Source organism: Hypanus sabinus, chromosome 8 (genome assembly GCF_030144855.1).
Source record: "Hypanus sabinus isolate sHypSab1 chromosome 8, sHypSab1.hap1, whole genome shotgun sequence".
Lineage (NCBI taxonomy): Eukaryota > Metazoa > Chordata > Chondrichthyes > Myliobatiformes > Dasyatidae > Hypanus > Hypanus sabinus.
In genome coordinates, this window is record NC_082713.1 from 51,782,707 (window position 1) to 51,804,664 (window position 21,958).

The 21,958-nt window shown below is 40.1% G+C and overlaps 1 protein-coding gene across 1 annotated transcript in view; it reads left to right on the forward strand.

Annotated features, from left to right (window-relative positions):
- The window catches only part of LOC132397737 (sushi repeat-containing protein SRPX2-like), an 85,266-nt gene that overhangs the window by 27,011 nt on the left and 36,297 nt on the right, over positions 1-21,958 (forward strand). Inside the window, exons 3-4 of the mRNA XM_059976498.1 lie at positions 4,875-4,958; positions 14,800-14,991. Of these exons, the coding sequence (XP_059832481.1) occupies positions 4,875-4,958; positions 14,800-14,991 (276 nt within the window). The remainder of the gene's footprint in view (positions 1-4,874; positions 4,959-14,799; positions 14,992-21,958) is intronic.

Genomic DNA, 21,958 nt, shown 5'->3' on the forward strand with positions numbered 1-21,958 from the left:
TGGGTTGCCTCCAATCTGAATGCATTACCATCAATTTCTCTAACATTCAGTAATTTCTTACCCCTCTCTCTTTTTTCCATCCTATATTCTGGTTACCCTCTCACCCCTTCTCTTCTCACTTGCTCACCACCTTGCTGTGGTTTTTCTCCTGCTTCATTTTAATCGACAGTCCACCATCCTCTCCTATTAGATTCCTTCTTCAGCCCTTTATCACTTTTATCAATCCACTCCCAGCTTCTTATTTCATCCACCTTCCCCCACTCTACCTGGTCTCACCTGTCACCTTGTACTACTTCCCCTCCCCCCACCTCCTTATTCTAGCATCTTCACCCTTCCTTTCCAGTTCTGATACGGGGTCCCGTCCCAAAATGTTGATGGTGTATTCCCATCCATAGATGCCGCCTGACTTTCTGAGTTCCTCCAGCATTTTGTGCGTGTGGCTCAAGATTTCCAGCATCTGCAGAACCTCTTGTGTTTATATTTTGCACTATACTTGTAGTGTTGTTTAATCTATGCATCGTTATTGGCTCTGTATGTTTGTAGTGTTCACAATTTGTGTACCTGAATCAGGTATATTATCACTGACGTATTATCATGATTTTTTTTGCGGGAGCAGTACACTGCTTGTTAAAAAAATAGCTATGAGCTCCATTGTCACCCGTGACCTTCTGAGATTATTCAAACATCAGGTTTTTGACAGGCTTCTACATCAGACTTAGACCTTTAACATCTCTTGACTGAAGATCCCTAGACTGCTATCCTTCCCCACGCCACATTCGCACTGTCTGGACTGGGCTTCAGTGTATCCCTCATCAAGTTCTTCTGCACCCTTGAATGTTCCAGTCTGCAGCATTTTCTTGTGTTCACCTCACTGTAGTGGAGTTCCAACAAACCAATGAGCATCTTTCACTGAGTTGATGATTTTGATTCATGTCTTGGTAGGCATCCTTGGGAATAGCTGTAGACCAGGCTCTATTATACAGCTGCTTGGTATGAACTGTAACAAGGTACCTTGAAACCTTCTCCAGACCTTCTTTGCAAGGAGGCAGAGTGTGTTGGGAGATTCCAGCCATACCTGAAGGATCTGACTGGGATGGGGGTGGGGGGTTGTCCCTCTCACTGCCAGAGGAATGAATGTTTGGTGCCTGATGGTGAGCTCTGATGATGAGAGATTCTGCCAGATGACTTTGGCAGTCAGCTCAGGGAACAACCTCACATGATTAATGGTGTCTTTGTCTCACAGTGCCTGCAGGATGTTCAATGCCTGATGAATTTCTGGTCCAAAGTACTTTACAGAAATAACTTCTTCATGAAGAATAGACAGTGTGGCAATGTCCAGCTGACTGGGACATTGTGCAGCGTGGCATCACGCCTATCTTTTGCAAAAGCAGAGTCATGTAGCGTCACGTACGTTAGTTCCAAGAACAGCCTAATGCAGGCACACACAAAGATAACATGGATGAGGATGGTTGGCTATGTCATATTCAAGTTCCACCATGGCTGCAGTGGAATTTAAATTCAGGTAAAATTGTAAGAAAGCTGGTTTTAGCAATATTGACTATGAAACTACTGATTATAGTAAAAGCGCATCTGAAATTGATTGTACTGTGCTAAGGAAATTTGCCGTAGTTACCCATTCAGGCTTGTACATATCTTCAATAAGATGCCATCCCTGAAATGGAGCACTATAGCACTGAATACATCCAAAACAGGAAAACTGCAGCTGGGATAAATGATCAATGAATTGTATGGAAGGTCTACAATTTTGGAACATGAGTGGTGGGGGACATCTAAATGGAATGGATGGTGGGTGGAGATGCCAGACATCCCACCCTGCAAAAATTCATTTCAGGGAGGTAGCACCATCAATTTGCAGGAGACTCCCAGAACTTCTGGGAGAGGTGGGATGCCTGAGACACTAAGGACAAGTCTGTAGTATTTCTAATCATATTTGCTCAAATTGCTGGTGCATTTCAGTTCCTGACAACTTCACTATTGTACAAATATCTTCACCAGTTCAATTAACTCAATCTGATATCAAGAAACAGCTGAGTGCACTAGGTGCAGTAAAGGTGATGGAAACAGACAACATCCTACTTGTAGTAGTGAAAAGTAGTGTTCCAAGCTAGCTGCTTCTTTAGCAAAGCCATTCCAATATTGTTACAACAGATGTATCTACTTGACAAGGTAGAAAACTGCCCAGGTATATTGCTGTTTACGAAAAGTAGAATAAATACATTCCAGCTAATTATTGCACAATCAGTCTATGGTAAATTGATAAAAGCTGTCATTAGTAGTGGCATCATGTGACTCTTACTAGCTAATAATCTGCTTCCCAGTTCCATATTTTAAGTCTATGTTAAGACCAGAGAAGAGGATGACTGTCCTTGATATGCATTTGACTAGGTGTGGCATCATGTAGTAATTGAAGAACTGAAGCTGCTGGGGATCAAAGGGAAAATGCTTCTGTGGTCAGAGTCATACCTCAGTCAAATATCCTGTGGATCAATATTGGCCAAAAACTCAACTGGACCAACCATATAAATACCTTGGCAGATCGGGGATAGATAGGGTGCATCAATATGAGCTGAAACAATAATCAGGTAAGCAGATTGGCAACTATCAGGAAGAATGAAGAACTAAAAAAGTTAATTCAAGGACTTTGTGAGGATGGGATGAACAGGTAAATTTTCTTTCATTAAAAATGGCAGCAGATTTGTTTCTGTCTGCACAGATGCTGTCTATTTTGTTGTGTATTCCAAGTAATTTTATTTTTCCTCAGATTTCTAACCCTATAATCACTTATTTCAAATTTGATTGACCACTTATTGTTCTTCTAGCCCCTGAGGGGTTTGGTTTGAGAACAGGGAACACTTAAAACAGACTGTAGAAGTTTCTACAAAAATCTGAAAAGGACAAAAGAGATAATGTGGATATCTTGCTGACTGAGGCAGGATAAATAATATTGGGACAAGGAAATAACAGAGAAACTAAACATTTTTTTTACCTTTTATGGAAGAGGACATCTAAAAGTTTCCTGCAATAGTGAACAACAGATTCAGAGAGATTACAGTGTTGAAATAAATGAGCATTACTTTAATAAAATTGCTGAAGGGAACAGTATGACTGGCAGCTAATTAATTCCACAGGACCTGTTGCTTTATATTCTGAGGTTAACAGAAGGATAGCAGTTGAGATGGTAGTCATTTTCCAGAAATCCATAGATTCTGCAACAATTCCCACAGATTACATGGTAGTAAATGTAATCATGGTATTGGGTGAGGATGGAGAACAGAAGAACTGCAAATCAGTTAACTTGACATCAGATCCTCAGAAGTGCTAAGGAGGTAGTATCACAGCCGTTGGGGAAAAAATAAGATGATCAGGCTAGAATCAACTTGGATTTATGAAAGGGAAACTATCTTTGATAAATCTGCTAAAAAATTTTAGGGCTGTGTCTAGCACAATAAGTGAAAACAGTACATTTGAAGTGATGTATTTGGACTTTTCAGGGTAAGTAAAGCAGAGTAAGAATGAATGGATTAAATTCAGGTTGAGATGCTGTGTCTAGTGGGATACCAAAGGAATTGGTATTGGATTCCTGTTTTTCTTAAATTTATATTAATGATATGAAAAAGGAAACCAAGTCTAATATGTTTAATTTTATTGAGGACACAAAGTTGAGTGGGTTTATGAGTTGTGAGGCTCAAAGAGCTATTGACATTCTAAGTCAATGGGCAATGATAGATAGTATGTAATATAGAAAAAATGTGAGATCTTCTACTCTGATAGAAAACAATATACACACCAGGATATAAACAATAAGTTATTTCCTCATTATAATTCATATTTCTGAGATTACTTATAAGACCCAATGAAACATGGTGCAGTTTGCACTATTCTGCTTTAAAATGAGTTCATGGTGTTGTTTCCTAATTCCATATACCAATCTTTTCCCTATAATCTCTGAATGTGTCTTAGTAACAAAGATCAATCAGTTTCAAAATATAAATTAGCCATTGTTTCCATCCACAGAAAAGAGTTCCAAATTTCTAAAATCCTCTGTTTGTAGAAATGTTTCCTAACTCACTTGAAAGACCTAGACTTCACAGCTAGTGGGGAAAATGAGCCTTTTTTTTTCATCCTGATCATTTTCTTTTAATATTACCCTATCAACTTTGTTAATTTCAGCAACTACAACCTTTGACTATGCAGTCTTCCTTTGTAATTTAACACTTGGGGTTCAGGTAGTATTTTCTACTTATTCATGCTTACCCTTGGATAAGGAGTATTCAACCTGTTCACTTTGAAGCCAGGTCATAATTTTCTCTTGAACATGTGAATCTAATTCCCCCCCCCCCCCCAAAGCCCAGTTGCATATAATTGCTAAGTAGCTACATATTTTTGTTAACACAACAAGACATTGAGTATCTTCTTATTGCTTGACCTAGCAAGACTATCTCATTCAAAAGAACTTTGAATTATTTGGAGTTAAGTAGAATGAAGCTGCATTTAATATGCTGACATGATTCATGGATGCCAGATATCGTACAATGTCAACGCAAAGTGACAAGTGATTGGTTCTTCTTTCTTTGGTTCGCCAATATGCCATGTTGTCTGACATGATTCAACTATGTGCTACAAATCCATGTTTATCATAAATCATTTTGTAGAGCCTGGCACAGAGAATTGATTCCCTTCAAACTTCTCCAGTTGTGGTGAAGTTCAGTAGGAGAGAAGCAGTTTATCATTTACCCAAGATAACGAGTACTACCATCATAAAATATTGCTGAAATGTTGCTAGTCTATACAAATGAGAGCTGCATACTGAATGAAATATAAAAGTGTATCAATCATATTGATTTTTTCCCTAGGATCTGGATATTCTCATGCTGGAACCCATGATGTTGATTACAGTGTTCAGAATACTGAAAGCAGTTATCACTTGAGGTATAAAGGTAAGCTGTTCATTTATAGCAAAATAGGTCTGTAATATCTCCTCTGACTTAATTATTTTAATTCTAGTCATTATGTTATTAACATCAATGAAAACAAAATTGTTGTGATGTGCTATTTTCTCATGAGAATGCTGAGAATTTAGGAGGAATATTTAAATCCATATAGATAACTAACTTTTACAACTTTCTGTGATATGAGATGATAAATAGCACTAAGAAACATTTCAGGCCATGTTGGATTGAGGAATGTGTATTTTCCATTTTCTAGTTCATTTGAACCAGTACAGATCCAGAGTTCCTATGTCTTATGGTCTTATGCATAACAATGAGGTATTCTGCTTACCTTATAAGACCATAAGAAAGGAGCAGAATTAGAAGATTCAGTCTATTGAGTCTGCTCCACCATTCCATCATAGCTGATTTATTATCCGTCTCAACCCCATTCTCTTGCCTTCTCCCTGTAACCTTTGACACCTTTACTAATCAAGATCCTATCAACTCCTGCTTTAAAGGTACACAATGACTGGGCCTTCACACCTGTCTGTGGCAATGAATTCCACAAGTTCACCATCCTATAGCTAAATTCCTCATCTCTGTTCAAAAGGGACATCCTTGTATTTTGAAGGTATGCCCTCTGGTCCAAGACTCCCCCCCCCCCCATTATAAGAAACATCCTCTTCACATCCTCACCACATATCTAGGTGCTACTATATTTGATAAGTTTTAATGAGATTCCCCTAATTTTTTAAACTTAAGTGAGTAGGCCCAGAGCCATCAAGTGCTCCTCACATGTTAACATCTTCATTCCCAGGGTTATTTTTGTGAACCTCCACTGGACATTCTTCAATGCCAGCACATCCTTTCTTTGATGAGGGGCTCAAAACTGGACAACATGGAATACTCCATGTAGTCTGAATATTGCCTTATTAAGCCTCAGCATTACATCCTTACTTTTCTGTTGTGTCCTCTTGAAATGAATGCTAACATTGCTGCTTTGCCGACATCCCTGCTAGTGTCCTCTTCCAATCAACCTAACAATTAGCTCAAACATCTTCCCAACGACTGAAGTCAGACTCACTGGCCTATAATTTCCTTTTTTTCTGCCTCTCTCCATTCTTGAAGAGTGGAATGAGCTTTGCAATTTTCCATTCCCCCAGAACCATGCCGAAATCTTGATTCTTGAAAGATCATTACTAATGCTTCCACAATTTCTTCAGCCTCCTCTTTCATAACCAGGGGTGTAGACCATCTGGTCCAAGTGACTTGTCGACCTACAGACCTTTCAGTTTACCAAGTACCTTTTCCCTAGTAATAGCAAAAGCTAACTTTTGCCCCCTGACAGTCTTGAACTTCTGGCATACTGCTAGTGTCTTCTACAGTGAAATGTGATGCAAAACTGCTTATTCAGTTCATCCTCCATTTCCTGATTTCCCCCATTACTAACTCCCACCATAATTTCCTAGTGGTCCAATATCTACTCTTGCCTCTCTTTTACCCCTGATGTATCTGAAGAAACCTTTGGTATCCTCTTTAATATTATTGGAGAGCTTACCTTTGTATTCCATCTTTTCCCTCTTGATGACTCTTTAGTTGCCTTCTGTTGGTTTTTAAAAGCTTCCCAATTCTCTAACTTCCCACTAGTTTTTGTTCTATTACAAGCCCTCTTTGGCTTTTATGTTAGCTTTGACTTCCCTTTTCAGACATGGTTATATCATCCTGCCCTCAGGATACTTCTTCATTGGGATGTATTTATCCTGTGCCTTCCAAATTGCTCCTAGAAGTTCTGGTCATTGCTGCTCTGCTGACATCCTTGCTAGTGTCACCTTCCAATCAACTTTGGCCTGCTCCTCCTACTTCATGTAATTCCTGTCTCATCAACTGTAAATCTGATACATTTGACTTTAGCTTCTCCCTCTCAAGCTGCAGGGTGAATTCTATCCTATTATGATCACTGTCTCCTAAGGGTTCCTTTACCTTAAGCTCTCTAATCAATTCCAGTTCATTGCAGAACACCCAATCCTGAATAGCTGATCCCCTATTGGCCCCAACCATGAGCTGCTTTAAAAAGCTATCTTGTAGGCATTCTACAAATTCCCCCTCTTGGGATCCAGCACCAACCTAATTTTCCCAATCTACCTGCATATTGAAATTCCCCATTACTGTTGTAACATTTTCCTTTTCACAGGTCTTTTTTTTATATCTCCCATTGTAATTTGTAGATGACATCCTGGCTATGGTTCAGAGGCCTGTGTATAACTCCCATCAGGGTCTTTTTACCTTTGCAGTTTCTTAACTCTACCCACAAGGATTCTATACCTTCTGATCCTATGTCACCTCTTTCAAAGGATTTGATTTCATTTTTCACCAACAGAGCCACCCACCCCCTCTGTCTACCTGCCTGGCCTTTTGACACAATGTGTTTCTTTGGATGTTGAACTCCTATCTATAATCGTCCCTGAGCCAAGACTTAGTGGTGTCCTCATCGTCACACCTGCCAGTCTCTGACTGTGCTATAAGTTCACCTACCTTGTTCTATATAGTGTGCATTCAAATATAACACCTTCTAATGTGTCTTATGCAGACATCCTGCTTCCTCAATACTACCTGCCCTTCCACTTATCATCTTATCATTCACAAACATGGCCACAAAGCCATCAATTCCATCATCCAAATCATTGACATATAATGTGAAACAAAGCAGTCCCAAAACTGATCCCTGCAGAACACCATGAGTCACTGACAGCCAACCAGAAATGGCCCCATTCAGACAGTATTGGCATAATACTGATAACCAGTCACCAAAAACCAGCTTCACATGAAAAGATTAAGGAAGGTATTAATCAGAGTTTTCAGTAGAGATCAGGACAGAATGCTTGTATAGTTGGTATATGTTGACTAAAAATTAACAACCTTGACAATATTCAGGAAATATTGTCATTATTTTTAATTGATGGAGACCAGGCATCCATATTTGAAAGGATTAAGAAAGATTTCTGATCCAATGGAAGAGTTGATGAGCAAATAAATTCCCTAATTACTTCCACGTAATGTGTCATTTGGCATCCAATGAACTTTCTATTGCCTCAAAATTTAGTCACTGACCACAAGCAGTACTATAAGAATATCAGAAAAGATAATGCAAATAAAGTTATCATATTATGTGATTTTAACCAACACAGCTGCAATGGTGAACTCAGAATTTTGATAGATAATGGAAACCCCACGAGACAGTACACCTGGATTTCCAAAACTTATTTGGAAATAATATTCATGGAAGTCTTTCAGCAAATGTCAGTGTAGTGAGGATTCGGAATAAAAGGCTGAGATAAAAATATGGTTTAAAACTATTAGTTGTATTATGTTGTGTATAATATATTTCAGTAATATTTGAGTAATCTTGTAAATACAAACATTTCTATATTGTTTGAACAAGCATTCAGGTTCAGGAATCAGAATCAGGTTTGTTATCACCGGCATGTCACTTGAAATTTGTTAACTTAGCAACCACAGTTCAGTGCAATACATAATAGAAGAAAAAATAAAATAATAATAAGAATCTTATTCAATATACTTCATACAGTACATTAAATGGATTAAAAATCATGCAAAAAACAGAAATAATTATTATTTTTTAAAAAAGGTGCGGTAGTGTTCATGGTTTCAGTGTCCATCTAGGAATCAGATGGCAGAGGGGGAGGACCTGTTCCTGAATCACTGAGTGTGTGCCTTCAGGCTTCTGTACCTCCTAACAGTGAGGAAAGGGCATGCCACTAGTTGACATATCTCACTCCCGTACGCCCTCTCGTTACCACCTGAGATTCTACCAACAATGGTTGTACTGTCAGCAAACTTATAGATGGTATTTGAGCTATGCTTAGCCACATAGTCATGTGTATATAGAGAGTAGAGCAATGGGCTAAGCACACACCTCTGTTGGATCATCAGTGATGAGGAGATGTTATCACCAATCTGCACAGATTGTGGTCTTCCAGTTAGGAAGTCAAGGATCCAATTGCAGAGGGAGGTACAGTGGCTCAGGTTCTATAACTTCTCAATCAGGATTGTGGGAACGATGGTACTAAATGCTGAGCTATAGTTGATGAACAGCATCCTGACATAGGTGCTTGTGTTGTCCAGGTGGTCTAAAGCCACGTGGAGAGCCATTGAGAATCCATCTGCCATTGACCTATTGTGGCGATTCTTGCTCTTTAAATAATTCATTATAAGTTTAACATAAAAATATGTGAATTGCGTATGTCATCACGCTACCACATGATATGCACTTGTTTTGTATAAAGTAAAACATGATGTTAGATTCACATTTCAGTCTCCTGTGTCTTCCTTTTGAATTAGTTTAATGTTTTGAAGTTACAAAGGATACCATATTACTTCAAGATGAGGGAATTACATGGTGCTGTTATGACCTGGTGTTGAAACTATTTACAGAGTGTACCTCTTAACAACAGTGTCAAGTCATCAAATTTAATGATAATGCCAAATTGAAGAAAACAGTTCAGAAGTTATAAGATAAGGACACGTGTAGTGATTGGAATGAAAACAGCAAAGTAAGAAATTGAAGACCTATGTGTTCAGGCAATTTCAGCAATAAATTGCCTAAAGCAATACTGTATACAGTTGAAAATAATATAAAGTAAGGGTTTTCAACCTTTTGTCTGCCATGGACCCCTACCATTAACTGAGGGGTCTTTTGACCCCAGGCTGCGAACCCTAAATTTAAAGGAACCTGCAGTCAAATGATTTGGAGCTCTTGTCACGCCACACCTCAGCACTATGGCAATTTAAGGTTCAACTACAAGAAGAATGAAATATAAAGTGGAAAAATAATTGGTAGACTATGTAAACTCTTTATAAAACTAATGTGTGCAGGATTTCAGGCTCTACACTAACCAGGGAATGACTGAAGTGTTTAAACTTATGAACAGATAGGTCAGGGTTGAACAAATGAGAGTTGAGAGGTTATGTAGGATCTGGGTGGGTTAATGTGACTAAGAGATAAATATCTCTCTGACACTGGGCAGAGAGAGAGACAGAAGGGGATCTCAAGGTTTGGTCAAAAGTGAATATCTCTTGATGTTTAGCAAAGGCAGAATCAGGATGCATTGTCCTGTAATAGGAGAACTAATTACATTAAGAATACCGATTAAACATACATGATAAACGGCCATGTACTGTAGATAAGCTATGAGAGGGCCTGCGGCATTTGTGAATTTTATCTCATGGTTTGTGTACATTTTTTTTTCAATTACCACATACTATCAATGAATGATTCTTATTATCGATTACTTTTCATTTTCAACTTGTTTGGGACCAATATACCCAGTTGCCATGCGTTAACCAAGGGGCAAATGAAGTGGAAGGTAATGAAGGAGAAATGAAAAATGATTTGGGGTTTGTGATCATACTCATAATCAGATTATCTTCCAAATAATTATTACATACTCTTTTTCTTTATCCTTTGTTTTATTACAAAGCATAAAATTATTTGGTGTCTTCATGGATGCATCGTGCAGTACTGAATATTTTTTATAGAGTTGATAACAGCAGAGCAAGGGATAGAGATACGATATAATTTCCCTGAATTTCTCCTGAGAAGGAAAGTTATGTTCAGTGGGCAAAACCATCGTGATTGCCAACCTTTGAGGTCTCGTAAGATCAGGTTCAATTTTGGATGCAATACATCCATCAAATTCTGCTGTCTCAGCTTAGACATGAACCATGCTCACTTATGAAGGGCACTTATTGAAGTTCAAAGTTCGCACTAAATTTATTATCAAAGTAGCACATCACCCTGAACAACTCTGAGATTTATTTTCTTGTGGGCAATTACAGTAAATACAATGAAACGCAGTAGAATCAATGAAAGATTGTCTGAAACAAGTCGGGCAAAAGACAACAAACTGCAAATACAAAATAAATAAATAAGCAACAAATATCGACAACATGAGATGAAGAGTCTCTGAGAGTGAGTCGGCAGGTTGTGGGAACAATTCAATGATGAATGAAGTTATCCCTTCTGGTTGATGAGCCAGATGTCTGAGAGGTAATAACTGTGCCTGAACCTGGTGATGTGGGTCTTCCGGCTCCTATACCTCCTTCCTGATGGCAGCAGGGAGAAGGGGGCATGCCCTGGATGGTGGGGATCCTTGTTGATGGATGCTGTTTTTCTGTGACAGTGTTCCATGTAGATGTGGTCAGTTCTCCCAAGATAGACTGGCCTGAATCCACTACTTTTTATAAGCATTTTCATTCAAGGGCTTAAGTGTTTCCTTAACAGGTCATGATGCAACCAGACAATACACTCTCCACTGCACATCTATTGAAGTTTGTCAGAGTTTTAGATGACATGCCAAATTTTTGCATACTTCTAAAAGTGTAGAGGCACTGCCGTACTTTCTTTCTAATAGCACTTGAGTGCTGGACCTAGGACTTATCCTCTGATAACACTGAGGATTTTAAGCTGCTGACCCTCTCCACCTTTGATCACCCAATGAAGACTGGCTCATGGATTTCTGGTTTCCTCTCCAGTAGTCAATAATTTGCTCATTGTCTTGTTAACATTGAGTGAGAGGTTATTGTTGTGGCACCACTCAACCAGATTTCAATCCCCTTCTTGTATGCTGATTCATCACCTCCTTTGATTTGGCCAACACCAGTACTGTCCTCAGCAAACTTAAATATGGCATGGAGCTGTGCATAGCCTTACAGTCATAAGAATAAAATGAGCAAAGCAGGAGGCTAAGCACACAGCCTTGTGGTGCAACTGTGCTGGTAGTGATTGTGGTGATGTTGTTGCCAATTCAAGCTGACAAAGATCTGCAAGTGAAGAAATCAATGATCCAACTGCATAATAAGGTATTGCGGTCTTGCCTTGGAGCTTTTTGATTGGTTTTGAGGGGCTGAGAGTATTGAGTGCTGAGCTGCAGTCAAGGAAGAGCAACCTGATGTATGCAAATTCACTGAAAGAGGTTCCAGGGTTGAGTAAAGAGTCAGTGAAGTGGCATCTGTTGTGATGCTAGCAGATCAAAGTTGCTCCTCAAGTAGGAGTTGATATGCTTTATCACCAGTTTCTCAAAGCACTGCCACAGCAGTCAAGCATCCTTCAGTGATTCATGTTTGGTCTGCTATTGCCACTTTGCCTGTGGGAAGGCTTTCCGGAGGTCATATCTGGACCTTCGAGGACAGACCTAAGTGTCACTCATTTGGCCCTTAGCAGATTGTGGATCTCTTGGTTCATCCAGTGTTTCTGTTTGGGGAAGTCTCTGAATGAGTGTGTCCCCACAAAATCATCTACAACTGTTCATATAAAGTCCATGTCAACTTTGAGTCCTTGAACACAGCCTAGTCCACTGACTCAAAGTAATCACATTGATTCTCCTCTGCCTCCCGTGACCACCTCTTTGATGCCCTTACTTCAGGAGCTTTGCTCTTTAGCGTCTACCTGTATGCGGGTAGGAGGAGGACAGCGAAATGATCAGATTCCCTGAAACCCGGTCTAGGGATGGAATGGTAGGGATTCCTAGACATAGTATAACAGTGGTTGAGTGTATTGGGACCACTCGTGTTGCAGGAGATATGTTGATCATAATTGGGTGGAAATTTCTTCAAATAAATCTGATTGAAATCCCCAACAATGACCTGAAGGGCAGCATTTTAGGTTGTTTCTTATTTGCTAATTACTGCTTGCTTAACATTGACCTTCGGAGGTATGTAAACTGTGGTCAGGGTCACAGAGAAGAACTGTCTTGGTAAGTAGAGCTGTTGGTACTGAATCATTAGATGCTCAAAGTCAGGGGAAAACAGAAGTGCGACAAGATCTGAGCATCATGAAACACTTAACATGAAAGACAGAACCCCACCTTTTGCCCTCTTCAAATCAGCAGTACAGTTCATCCAGTGTATCGAGAAGTCCTCAGGTCTTACCAATGAATCTAGTGTATCTAAGGTGAGCCATGTCTCTGTGAAACTCAGAATACAGCAATTCTTCATTCCCCTCCAATACAGCAATCTTGTCCTTATGTCCTCCATCTTGGTATCCAATGTTTGTCTACTTGCTAACATGATAGAGGAACTTTTACACCCTGAGGTTTTAATCTGGCTTGGCATCCTCCTCTCCTTTCTCTCTCTGGCCATGATGAGGTACAATCTACAATGTACTGTACCTTCATCTGATCAAAGGTGCTGTGCCTGCAATCCTGGAAGTCCACCGAGTCCTTCAGAAGATCATGAAATCACTAATTTATTAAGATGTTCAAATGTGCGTTACTTATAAGACCACAACCATAAAACATAGAAGTATAATTAGGCTATTTGACCCATCAAGTCTGCTCCACCATCCAATCATGGCTGATCCTTTCTTCCCCTCCTTGGCCTCACTTCCCAGCCTTCACTCAGTAGCCTTTGATGCCATGTCGAATTGAGAACCTATCAAGCTCTGCCTTAAATACACCCAATGACCTCGCCTCCATAGCAGTCTATAGTAATAAGTTCCACAAATTCACTACCTCCTGGCTAAAGAAATTTCTCAGTATCTCTGCTTTAAATGGACACCGCTCTATCCTGAGACTGTGCCCTCTTGTCCTAGACTTCCCCACCATGGGAAACATTCTTTCCACATCTACTTTGTCTAGGCCTTTCAACATTCAATGAGATCCCTGCTGATCCTAAATTTCGGTGAGTACAGAGCCAGAGCTATCAAACATTCATCATACAATAAAACTTTCATTCCTGGAATCAACCTTGTTAACCTCCTCTAGACCCTCTCCAATACCAGCACATCCTTTCTAAAATGAGGAGCCCAAACTGTCCACAATTGTCATGGTGAGGCCTGAACAGTAACTTATAATGCTTCAGCATCACATCTCTGCTCTTGTATTCTAGACCTCTTGAAATGAATGGTAACATTGCATTTGATATCCTCACCACTGACTCAATCTGCAAGTTAACCTTCAGGGTGTTCTGCACAAGGACTCCCAACCCCTTTGCATCTCAGATTCTTGCATTTTCTCCTCATTTAGAAAATAGTCTGCATATTTATTTCTTCTACCAAAATGCATGCCCATGCATTTTCCAACATTGTATTTCATTTGCCACTTTCTTGCCCATTCTGTTAATCTGTCTAAGTCCTTCTGCAGCCTACTTGTTTCCTCAACACTACCTGCTCCTCCACCAATCTTCATATCATCTGCAAACATAGCAATAAAGCCATCTATTCCAACACCTAAATCATTGATATACAGCGCAAAAACAAGTGGTCCAAACACCAACTCCTGTCGAATACAATCAGCCAATGCTCTAACTATGTTAGTAACTTTCTTGTTATACCATGGGCTCTTAACTTGGTAAGCAGCCTTGTGTGTGGCACCTTGTCAAAGGCCTTCTGAAAATCCAAATATACAACATCCACTGCATTCTATTTATCTATCCTACTTGTAATCTCCTCAAAGAGTTCCAACAGCTTTGTCAGGCAAGATATTCCTTTAACGTAACCATGACTTTGTCCTATCTTGTTCTATGTCATCAAGTAACCTCATCCTTAACAATTGACTCCAACATCTTCCCAACTACTGAGTTCAGGATAACTGGTCTATAATTTCCTTTCTTTAAGGAAATTACAGGTTGCAGATTGTAATGAGAATAGTTCAGAACTAGTACATTGGGAAGTTTGCTAGCTGCCTACAAAACATCGCTGTATTTCACTGGCACCATCTTGGAGTTGAAGATCTTGTACTTGGAACTATTCCATGATTACTGCCCTTTTTTACAGGAAAGATAAGCAAATCTAAACATCGAACTTACTTGCAGTTAATCATGATTTTTACAGAACCAAGATGGTGTTATCCATTGAGCATAGAAAATGGGGTTGCAGAGTGCTATTCACCAAGAGGTCCAAACTATAGGAGTACACTTGGAACGCGATGTCATATATCTTGTGACAGAGGATTCAAACTCTTTGGACGAAGACAGGTTGAATGTCGAGTGACCAGGCGCTGGTCAGGAATCAGCAGATGCAGAGGTAAGCTTGTGGTAATGTGTTTTTATGACTCTTGTGTTTGGTTCAGAGGATAAAAAAAGGAAGAAACAGGGCTATTCAAAGCTTGGAAGCTGAGTCTTCAGTCTATGTTGAATTAGTTATTTTAAGTGTTCTATCAAACAGTGTGCATGGAGCCATTTGATAATTAAGTTCTGGAAAACTGGTTGCTGAGTTTAAACTAGCAATGAATGATTGGTTCCTCAGCACATACCTGTGAGAATGTGCAACTGTGGATTGCAATCAGCAGAAATGGGCTTGTGTGAAGCAAAGCCCAATTGTCTGGTTCTTCACTAACTGGTATTCTCCGGTAACTGGCACTTCAGAAGGAATACCTGGTCAAAATCAGGCACTGCTGAAGAGTGGGACATCATTGAAGCCACATTGAATAATATGGTGAATAATGCAGAACACAGCGCTTCATTTCTTTAACTCTATAACCTTCAGTTTTATTGACTGTGTAAAAATGTACATAGACACAGTAAATATACATAGTCTTCTATAACATAAACATGGATCAGTATAGCTCTGGACAGGGCATTCAGTCCATGATGTTGTACAGATCTTGTTGCCAACTTATTCTAAATGTCTTTCCTCTGTGTATCACCCATATCACTCCATTCCCTTCATATTTGTGTATCTATAGTATCTAAAAGCCTTTTAAACTCCAACAACCTGCCTGGTTCCACTTCCATGTATACCCCTAGAAAGGTATTCTGGGCACCTACCCCTCACTGCATAAAAATTTAAAAAAACTTTCTCTCATGTCACCTTTAAACTTCCCCCTCTAAATTTAAAAAAAAATGTCCTCTGATGTTTAACATTTCTGCACTGGGGAAAAGATTCTTACTGTCTACATGAAAGGTTGAGTTCCCAACTTTTTTTTAAACCATGGACCATTACCATTAAGCAAGGGGTGTGTTTACCCTGGTTAGGAACCCCTGGGGGTCTACCTGATCTATGCCTCTCATAGTTTAAAAATCCTTCGTCAGGTCGTCCTTCAGCTTCTGATGTTCGAAGGAGAACAACACAAGTTTGCCCAGCCTTCCCTTATAGCTCACACACTCTAATCCAGACAGCGTCTTGGTAAACCACTTCTGCACCCTCTCTACTTTTCCATATCCTTCTTACAAGGGGTGATTGATAAGTTCGTGGCCCAGGGTAGAAGGAGTCAATTTTAGAAAACCTACCATATTTATTTTTCCTATATTTACACATTTAGTCCAGCGGTTGTGGAGCATACGGACCCCTTCTTTGTAGAAATCGGCGTCTTAGACCTGCAGAAGTGGTCTACAGTAGGGGTGATTGATAAGTTCGTGGCCTAAGGTAGAAGGAGATGAGTTATTAACTTCAAACTTTCTGCATTTTCACTCAAAGAGTTGAACTGTACGTGCATGTAACGAGAGCTGTATAACTCATCTCCTTCTACCTTAGACCATGAACATATCAATAGTTCCTGCTGTGGACCACTTCTACAATGAAAGGATCCATATGTGCCATAACCACTGGACCAAGTGTGTACATGTAGAAGGGGACTATGTTGAAAAATAAATGTGCTAGGTTTTCTAAAATTGTCTCCTTCTAACTTAGGCCACAAACTTATCAATCACCCCCATATAACAGGGTGACCAGAACTTTACACAATATTCCAAATGTGGTCTGACTGAAAGTTTTGTAGCATGAGCATAAATTCCTTACTCTTATACTCACCAATGAAGGCAAACATGGTATATGCCTTCTTTACCACCTTATTTGTTTGAAGAGCCACTTTCAAGGAATTAATGGACCTGAAGCCACGATCCCTCTGGAGCTCAATGCTATTGGGGGGGGGGGGGTTTACCATTAACTGCATACTTTCTCCTTTCATTTGACCTCCAAAAGTGTGATATATCACACTTGCCCAGATTAAACTCCATCTGCCACTTTGCTATTCATATCTGTAACTGATCGATATCACGCTGTGTTCTTTGATAATCATTTACACATTTAATACCTCAGCCCCAAGCTCTGAATCCAAATTCAAAATTCAACTTTTTTCCTCCTTAATTGGGCTTGCTATCTCCTTAGTTATTGTTTTAAAAAAAATGTTAAAGTGTAAAATACCTTGGGATTCTACTTGATCCTGCTTGCCAAGGACATTTCATGGCCTGTTCTGACCTTTGCAATCACCTGCTTGAGCACTTCCTTCTATCTTTATATTCCACACGGATCCAGTCTGATTTTAGCTTTCTAAACCTTATGCATGCTTCCTTTTTCTTCCTGACTAAATCGAGGACCTCTTGGATCATCCAAAGTTCTCCTACCTTCCTATCCTTGTCCTTACTCCTTCCAGAAACATGCCAACCTTGCTGCTCTTTAAACAACTTCCACATGTCAGATATGGACCTGTCTGACGGCAAATGATCCCAATCAATGGCCCTTAACTCCTCTCTTATCCTGTCCTAATTTGCCCTCCCCAAATTTAGTAGAATATGTGATATATGTTTTGTGATCACTAAACATAAACTTTTCATAGAATCAGATTTTATCTTTACTCATAACTAAAAATATAATGAATTGTGGTCACTATCCCTGAAATGTTTACTCACTGTCAGGTCTGTAACTCGGCCGGTTTCATTTACCAAAACCTGGTCCAGTATGTTTTCTCCTCTTGTTGGGTTCTTTGCATACTACCTCCTCTTGGACATTTTGAAGAAATTGCACCCCATCTCGGCCTCTGTATTAAGAAAATTTTGAGCAATACTGGGGAAGTTAAGACCTTCCATTATGACAGCCCTGTTATTCCTGCACCCTCATACAACCTATTTTCTACCTGCTCTTCCACCTCTCAGTGGCTATGGGGGGGGGGGGGGCTATAGGATAATTCCATCAATGTAGTTTGACCTTTAGAGCTCCACCCCAATTTCATTTGTGGATGAGACCTGTACTGTTGTGATGTTTTCCCGTTGCACTAGTGCAACACTTCCACCTCTTTTACACCCTCCCTATCATATCTTAAACAACAAAACTCAAGAACAGTCCTGTCTCTCACACAACTAGGTCTCTGTAATGGCAACAACATCATAACTTCATATACATGGCATTTACTGGCATATACAGCTAATAGGCACGTTCAGTTGTTACGTATTCAGGCAACAATAAATATGAGTTAGGCAAGGGTTTATATAACAAATAACATGTTTATTAAACACTGAAAACAAACCCCCCAAAAGTAAACAAACACTAATGTAACCAGAAATCAGCTGCTGTGCGGCAGCTCAAACAGTTCTTAAAGCGATGTTGCAAAAACAGTTCTTTAAAGTAGTATTGCCAAAAGTTCGAAATGCTCACAGTCCATTTAAGGGAGAGACTTTTTAAGATGATTTAAATTCTCTTTCACGTCACTTTGCTTCAGTCCCCGAAGTTGAACTTTTTCCCACGAAGAATTTACGAAACATAATGGCTTAAAGGCACTGACCTTTCCTTTATCACTGTCCTCAATCTTTTCTGCTATCCCGCAGAGATTAACTTGAGAACAGTCAACGAATTCCTTCCGAATAAGGATTAAACAAGGTCGAATCCATTTCACCGTCGAAAATCGTTTCTCCTCGATCTTTAACTCCCGAACTCCGATCTTCACTCTCCACTAATTCTCAACTAGCAGTATTGTAAAGAAACTGCTGGCAATGACCTTTTAAACTTTAGGCATTAGATAAAACTTCATCTTTCAACTAAACTGCATCATCACATTAAATCACTAAGCGGCATGAAGTCAGCATGGCAAATCCTGCCACGAACTGCCCCCCCCTCACAGGGTGGGGTCTTCCTTTTATACCCTGTTTAAAAAAAAACCTGTCACATGATCTCTACTGGTGGGAAAATGATGTCACTCCACCATCACAAGACCATTACCTCAAGTCCAGTATAGCTTCAACCCCAGTCACATGACAAGGGTACCACTGTCATGTGTCACGAGTATGTATCACAGTCCATATCCATAACTGGCACCTTCAGCTAACTCATGTTCAAGTTTGTTGTCATCTGCAATATACAATGTGGTTTGAGCATTATCTGGCAGTGCAGTTGTGAGTCAGTATTGTGAACAACAGCGGACTGAACACACAGCCCTGGGGGACACTAATGCTCAGTGTGATGGAGTATGAGATGCTGCTGCCAACTCAGGCTGACTGTGATCTTTCCAATATCCAGTTTCCGAGAGGGGTGTTGAGTCCCAACTAGGACAGTTTGCCCATCAACCTCTGACGTATCTTTGTATTAAACGCCGAGCTTAAGTCAATGACCAACATCCTGTTGTATGAGGCATTGTTTTCTATGTAGGACAGGATGGAGTGGTAGGTGAACTGGAAAGGGTCTGATGTAGCTGAAAGTATACCACCCATAACCAGCTGCTCAAAGACTGCTGAAGGCAGTGCCAGTGGATGGTAATCATTTAGGTCAGTTACTATTGCTCTCTTGGTCACCGGAATGATGGTCACTGCCTTGAACCCTGCAGTGACAGTGGACTGTTGCAAAGAGATATTAAAGATGGCGGTGCGACGCAGTTTGCAGCGGCCTCTCCGGAGTTGATGTCTGTTATTTGTTAAGCGGGGTGCTGTGCACAATCCTAATCTGATAGAAAATGGATGTGTGAGTACGGAGGAACATCTGGAAATCTCCAGGAAGGCCTTCTTCGTTGCTGCTGCTGCTGTTGTGAGGTCCGGGTCTCTGCTGGGAAGAACAGACCCCCAGTCCTCAGGGTCGCATTGCCGGTGACCGTTGGCGGGGGCACCATAGTGCACTCTGCAGAGGATGGTGCTCAGAGAGGCTGTGTCAGAGGGGATGGTCGAAGACTCGGAGGTTCGACGGACTCGGAGTCTGCTGCGGTCGGGGCGCTTTCACTGTGTGCTGCGTCTGCAAGGCTGAGTGTGGTGGTGCCATGGAAGTCCATAGCGGGGGTATGCTACCTGTGTGGGATGACGAGTCTATCGGCACCCTGAGGACTTGTGGAAACTGTGTGGTGTTTTCTTTTGAACTTACAGTCTTTTAACATCTTTGGACTATTTTTACTGTGCCCATGGTCTGTTTTTTTTTAATCAATTATGGTATTGTTTGCACTGTTATAACTATATGTTTTAACTATGTGGTTTTGTATAGGTCTTGTAGCTTTAGTTTTTGGTTTGTTGGGTGGTAGAGTTGGTCTCCTGACTTGGTGTGTCCAGGTAGTCTTGTTTTGTCTGGTGGGTTTGGAGTTTCTTTCTGGGGAACACACTGAGGTGGTAGCACAATATTAATATGTAGCAGCCTCTCTGGACTCTGGATTTGGGGATTGCCAAAAGTTATGTGGATTTTCTGGTGCCGTCTGTTTGTCGTGTGCTTTTGTGATATCATTCTGGAGGAACGTTGACTCATTTTTTTAAGGCACACTGCATTGCAGTTGTGGATTCTAAATGACAATAAACCGAAATTCAATTTAATTCAAGAAGTCAATTAAGAGCTCTGTTAGTTAGGCTGCACAGTCCCTCTGCACCTAATCAGGTGTGTTATCCACAGCTTTGAGTGGATTTAACTTTGCTGGGATCTGTCTCACCTTGGCTGCAGTCAGACAGGGTGCCTGTTCCTCAGGGAGAGAGGCTCCTTCTTAATAACAGAACATTCATTGCATCAAATCTTGCATAGAAGACACTCAGCCTATCAAGAGGAGAGGCATCACTTTTGTTGATGCACAGGGTGAACTTGTAATCAGTTATGGTTTGTATAAATTTCCATATGCACCATGTGTCCCTGGTGTCACAAAGGTGTCTGTGAATTTTCCGTGAGTACTCTCACTTTGCCTTCCTGATGGCCGGGGAGACCTCTTGCTGACCTTAGAGTTGCCCTATTACCAGAGCTGATGGCAGTGTCCCAATCTCTATGCGGTGAACAAAGCTCTGCATCAGCCATGGTTTCTGGTTTACCCTGACAGTGCAGTGTTTATCACGGTAACATCCTTAGTGCATTTTCCTGTGTAGCCAGTCACTGATCCTGTATATTAATCAATTTTGATGCGATGCTTATAGGTAGCCACCTTCCTGAATATGCTCTAGTTAACTGGCAACTTCCCCACCTTTCCCCATAAATGGTGTATACTAAGGATTTTATTTTATGTAAATTTTGTCTGATAATACTTTTGAAAAAAGTGTTTACAGTATATAACTTCAGCTTCTAACTTTTTTATGTTCATATGGCTATCTTAATTTCATTTTTTGAAGATGCCAAAGTTAGGTCTTTATTTTATTACCTGTGGCTCCCATTATGAAAGGAATTACCAATGTGCATTCTCTAAATTATCAACATTTTGCAATCGGTGGCATTGATTGTTTTGAAGAAAATTAAAAATAGTTCTTTCTTTCCTTGTTGTGAAGTTCTTCAACTCAGTTGGCTTCTCAGGCTTCTCAATGAAATTACTGTTATTGGACAGCTGAGATGTTCGACAGATACCTGATAGGAGCTAATTACACGAGCAAGGGAGGAGATATCAAAAGATTAAAAAATCTTTTCGAGCAAGTACTAATTCCCTTCCATGGATGCTGCCTGACCTGCTGAGTTCCTCCAGCAATTGTGTGCATGTTGCTCTGTATTTCCAGCATCTGCAGTATCTCTTACATTTACTATTTCCATGAGCACACAGAGACGAAGTGAAGAGCAGAGGCAGAATCTGTTCATTGTGTATTGTAGAGAGGTACCAGATAGGACATGGAATATTGCATCAATACTTCAAACATAAGAAGATGGCAAATTTGTGGAGGATGTAACATAGTAGGAATAGTTTTAGGTTGCACTAGCAAAAAAAAGGATAGAATAGAAATGATATCCTTCTCTGTGAAACATTTGTGGTTTCAGTTGCTATGATGGAAAAACAATGTGTGTCGTTTTATACAACAGAACAATTTTGCCAAAATATTGCAAGTTAGTAAACTTTCATATTGGGTTTATT